A 4221-nucleotide genomic window follows, 5' to 3' on the forward strand; every position below is an offset into this window, starting at 1 on the left:
GCCCGAAGACCTGATGGCCGTCGAAAAAACTTCGCGCAAGTTGTCAAGTCTGGCTGGAGACCCGTGCGTTGTGCGAACCACAAAGTTTCTCCCAAACTGCTCGGCACGCACTCTTCGAGACTACCTTGACGATAGCCGGGCGGTGGCGATATCGGAACTCGACGTGAATGACTTCCTGGCAGCCGACTCAAGAACGATGGAAAGGTGCGTCCACAGCTGCGTCAATTTGACCACTCTACGCTGCGCGAACACCCGTCTGTTGCCGACAGCTGTACTTCGCCTCCTTCAAGATAGGCTCCGTTGTCTGCAGTTCCTCGAATGGTCTATCGTTTTAAGTGGAGTCGACCCGACGGACGAAGGTTTTTTATGGAAGCGTCAGAACGATGACATGGCGCCACAAATGCCTGAAACCCTGCGCGGCATGTACGTAGAGATGTCACAGAGCATGGACAACCACCTTACGTTGTGCTCCATTCTCGAGCATTGTTCCAGTCTTCGAAAATTGCACTACCACGAAATGACGTTTGGGGGAACGGTTGAAACAAGCGCGTACAATGTGCTCTAAAGCTACCACTACGGCACAGCAGGGAAGTTTGAAACATTCACCTTCACCGACGACCGTCGCACCGTGGTAGCCCGCGAAACGGGCAGAACAGAGCCCGTGGACGCATACGGTCTAGCTCCCGCGCCCGAAAGTGTTTTCGGCCTCTTCAAGGCAAGCCTGCGCATTTGTCCGAGCGTAGTCGTGAGGAATAATCCAAGGCCATCCACGAACAGCGTGGTCCTAGACAGGAGGACGCCACACCTAGTACAGAGAGATTTTTCGAACATCTTTATTGTGATCAAAGACGACGTGCCTGCAACTCTCGAAGCCGCGGCTCGTTACCACTTGCACCCTAACACGCGAGCGTTGACGCTGAAATGTTCCCCACTAGAGACAGTGGCTCAGATGTGTTCCGCAAGTTCCAACGATGCTCCGACCTTCCTCCGCTTCCTCAGAGGATGCATCAATCTGAGAGAGCTGAATCTCGCTGGCTTTCATTTTGAAGCGAACTTCGAATGCTGCTCCGTTCTGGCTGACGCCGGCCTTATCCGCCTACGCGCACTGACCCTGCCGTCATGCGCCCTTCGTCACCGCGGCCACTTCGAACAGCTCGCCAGGGCGCCCTTCAGGCTGCAGGAGCTAGACGTGCGTGGTGCTCTCAATGCGCGGCCTCTGACTTGCGTCTTCTGCAACGAACCTTCCACGTGCACCGAAGAGGTGTTCGAGGGGCTGCGCCAACTGTGCCCTCTGAGGAGTCTTACCTTGTGCGATCTGCCGCACATCCGCAATCTGCACTTCCTCAGGGGCTGCGTGTTTCGCGAACTCAGACTCCGGAACCTTGGACTCGGGAAATATGCGACTCAAGAAACAATAGCGGCTCTTGCAGAGGTAAGGACTGTTGGAAACTTGTCCAGACTAGCACTGTAGTGTTTGTGCTGTGTCACTAGCGTAGTAAATCTACAGAATACCTCTCCTCCAATTTTTTTTTGTCTTCGTTTCAACTGGTTTAAAATTCAAAAGCCACTCAGGCTATGAGGGACGCTAGAGTGGAGAGCTCCTGACAATTTCAACCACCCGCGGCTCTTAATCAAGTGCTGGCATCTCACAGCGCGCGGGCATTCTACGTTTTGCCTCCATCAAATCCACCCCTTTTTTATGCGCAGTCTAGACAGATGTACGTGTGTCAAAAATATAACAGCTAAAGCTTGACGCATATATGTGTACAATATACCAAACAAATGTAAGCATGCAGCTGTATTTCCTAGCTTTCTGAGTGTTTAAAACGCGATTAGCGCACGTTCTCTCGTTTTCATCAAACTGATCAGGTTTGATACGCTCAATTTCGAAATGACGCATTTTTGTGCCACTAATGAAGTATGGTAATAAAGATAGCGAAATTAATATGGAATATCTACTTGCAAGTACTCAAACGCAGTTGATTTAAATTGGTGCGTAAAAATATCAGAGATAAAAAAAGGTTGCGCAAAAAAATACAAGTTCTGAGCTAGATGGGCACAAACAGCGTTCTTGGTCCTTGCTTTTTATTTAGCGCTACGTTTATCCCCTGAATAATGATCCAAAATCTCGAGAATTTACCCCCAATTATATGAGCGTGCAAGCATCTGAAAAAGAATTCTATTTGGCCGTGGCATTTCCAGAGGCCACCAGAATATAGCCATATTAACATGACCTGACAGTATCCTGAGCTGTAACTGATATCAATATTTTGCCTCAAATTAGAGAGTTATCCCTTACACAATGTTTCATGGCAATGCGTAGTGGTGGCTGTCATCAAGCGTTGGGCGCACACTTCAACCACTCTGAGAAATGGCAAAAACTGATTGTCAGAAAACGTAAAATTCATTTACCGCTTCACATCTTTGTGGGCACGTGAACTGCGCAGGGGGAGTGAAAGAGAATTTTTGAAAGGGGAGCCTTAACGGAGGACTTTGGATAAATATCGGATCTCAGAGATTTTTAACTTGCACTGATATCGTAAAGCACACGGGGGACTCTGCGGCTGGCGTGCATCAAACGCGGTCGCCTTTCGCTGAGGGCGACACGCAAAAGGCACCCTTGGACTGTCCGATGTCAGTACGAGTTAATAAACCCCAGGTCACCGAAACGTCTCCAAGCCCTCCATTACGGAACCTCTTTCTTTCATGTTTCACTCCCTCCTTCGTCCATTCCGTTAACGCACTGTCGAGGTGTCAATTAAGAAGTGAGTTACTGCGACGTCTCCTATCCTAAAAAATCACAAACTTGTCGTTTTAGGAAGCGTCTCTGTTTGTAAGACGCGCTATGCCTTCCGCAGCTTTTCCTCTTCGAACAGCGTTGACGCCAAACCTTCGCTTACCACGCGCGACAGCTCCCGCAGTACTCCCCACTGGAATTCTTGCAATGCCCGTTACAGGTGATGCAGCAGCTGGAGAGCCTGAAATTGGAGAGCAGGGCCATCCCCTTGGATCTATCCTTGCTCACCCGAGGACCGAGGAACGCACCACGCCTGCGGCGGCTCTGCGTCGCGTCGGCGGGGATAGCGGCAGGACAATCGCCACGCTTGATGCTCGACCTGTGCCGACTGTTCCCGGCCACAGAGTCAGTCCATGTGCATAGCTGGATACCTGGCGTCGCATCGGAGCCCTCGAGTGTCATCGTGCCCCCATTGTTCAGCCCTGACGGTGGTGGTTGCTTGAAAATGTACATGGAATCCGCATATTCCGCCGACCGCAGTGTCCTCTGTGAGACGCAAGACCATGTTTCCGTTCCGAGGCCGCACAACTGCGGCCCACGCCGCTTCTGAACCCGTTGGCAAACAAGCAGACATCAACACCATGCCTTCAGACTTGCTCGTATTGGCGCTAGCAGGAAAAGTTCGCCTAGAATTCAAAGCTTGTATAATACATTCGCCTCCCTACGAATTGTATGCGGCAAGACACGCTTCCGAGCATTAAATCCCAGAAAATGGTGGACGTCTTTAACGGTCGCCGTGTTTTCGCCTTGTTTAATTGGGAAGGCTGTGACCAGGCTCTGAAAGCATCATTCCTCGCTCTCTCCAATATTGAGACAACGAATTTAAATGCTTTGTTCTGCTGTTTTTTATTATTCAAGCCTCATTGGAATGAGGTGATTGTGAATTTCGTGGAAGGTTTATGCTGACTGATAGTAGTCATTTTATGGGTATTGCTTCTATCTTTCGCACTTTTTTTCTGACCACGAGAAGCGAAGTTGCTTTTTTGGCTTTAAATCCTACGGCGATCCGGCGAAGGCATTTCTTTTCTTTCGGTGGCTCGAAGCGATAACACCGTTTTTTTTTGCCGTTCTTTTGAGTGCTGTGCCACAAAATTCTCATTTCAGTGCTCCAGCAACAAAACAATGTATCCCTCTTCTGCCAGCCAGGCGCAAAAAAAAAGAGCGGCATTTATTTTTTTTTGTTTACACTGAGGCCTCTCAAATGTTTTTCTAGAAAAAAGTTATTTCAGTATGTCGCCTGTCACGCATGCCTTCATGTGGCGTTCGTTGTCACGGTTACGTGAACAAATGTGAGCAAATCAATGTGCAGGTTTCGCAAGGCGACTCAACGCATCTCAAGAGCGGTGGAAAGTGTTCTTTGTCCAAGATATGTAGTCAAAATAAAATAATTGTTCTAGCATTTCTATTGTCTTTGCATGTTCCAC

General features: G+C 49.2%; 1 protein-coding gene across 1 annotated transcript; it reads left to right on the forward strand.

Annotated features, from left to right (window-relative positions):
• Positions 1-672: 672 nt before the first annotated feature.
• LOC144123095 (uncharacterized) lies at positions 673-3510 on the forward strand. The gene is made up of 2 exons (XM_077656001.1): positions 673-1432; positions 2958-3510. The coding sequence occupies exons 1-2, from the start codon at positions 950-952 to the stop codon at positions 3345-3347; spliced, it is 873 nt and encodes a 290-aa protein (XP_077512127.1). The 5' UTR covers positions 673-949; the 3' UTR covers positions 3348-3510.
• Positions 3511-4221: the final 711 nt, after the last annotated feature.

This window comes from Amblyomma americanum, chromosome 3 (assembly GCF_052857255.1).
Source record: "Amblyomma americanum isolate KBUSLIRL-KWMA chromosome 3, ASM5285725v1, whole genome shotgun sequence".
NCBI lineage: Eukaryota > Metazoa > Arthropoda > Arachnida > Ixodida > Ixodidae > Amblyomma > Amblyomma americanum.

What these genes read in the sequence shown, in the direction of transcription:
- LOC144123095 (XM_077656001.1), top strand. Translation starts at nt 950, where the DNA reads ATGTGTTCCGCAAGTTCCAACGATGCTCCGACCTTCCTCCGCTTCCTC. An exon ending in CAATAGCGGCTCTTGCAGAG is followed by an intron (nt 1,433 to 2,957) that starts GTAAGGACTGTT and finishes TGCCCGTTACAG; the next exon opens with GTGATGCAGCAGCTGGAGAG.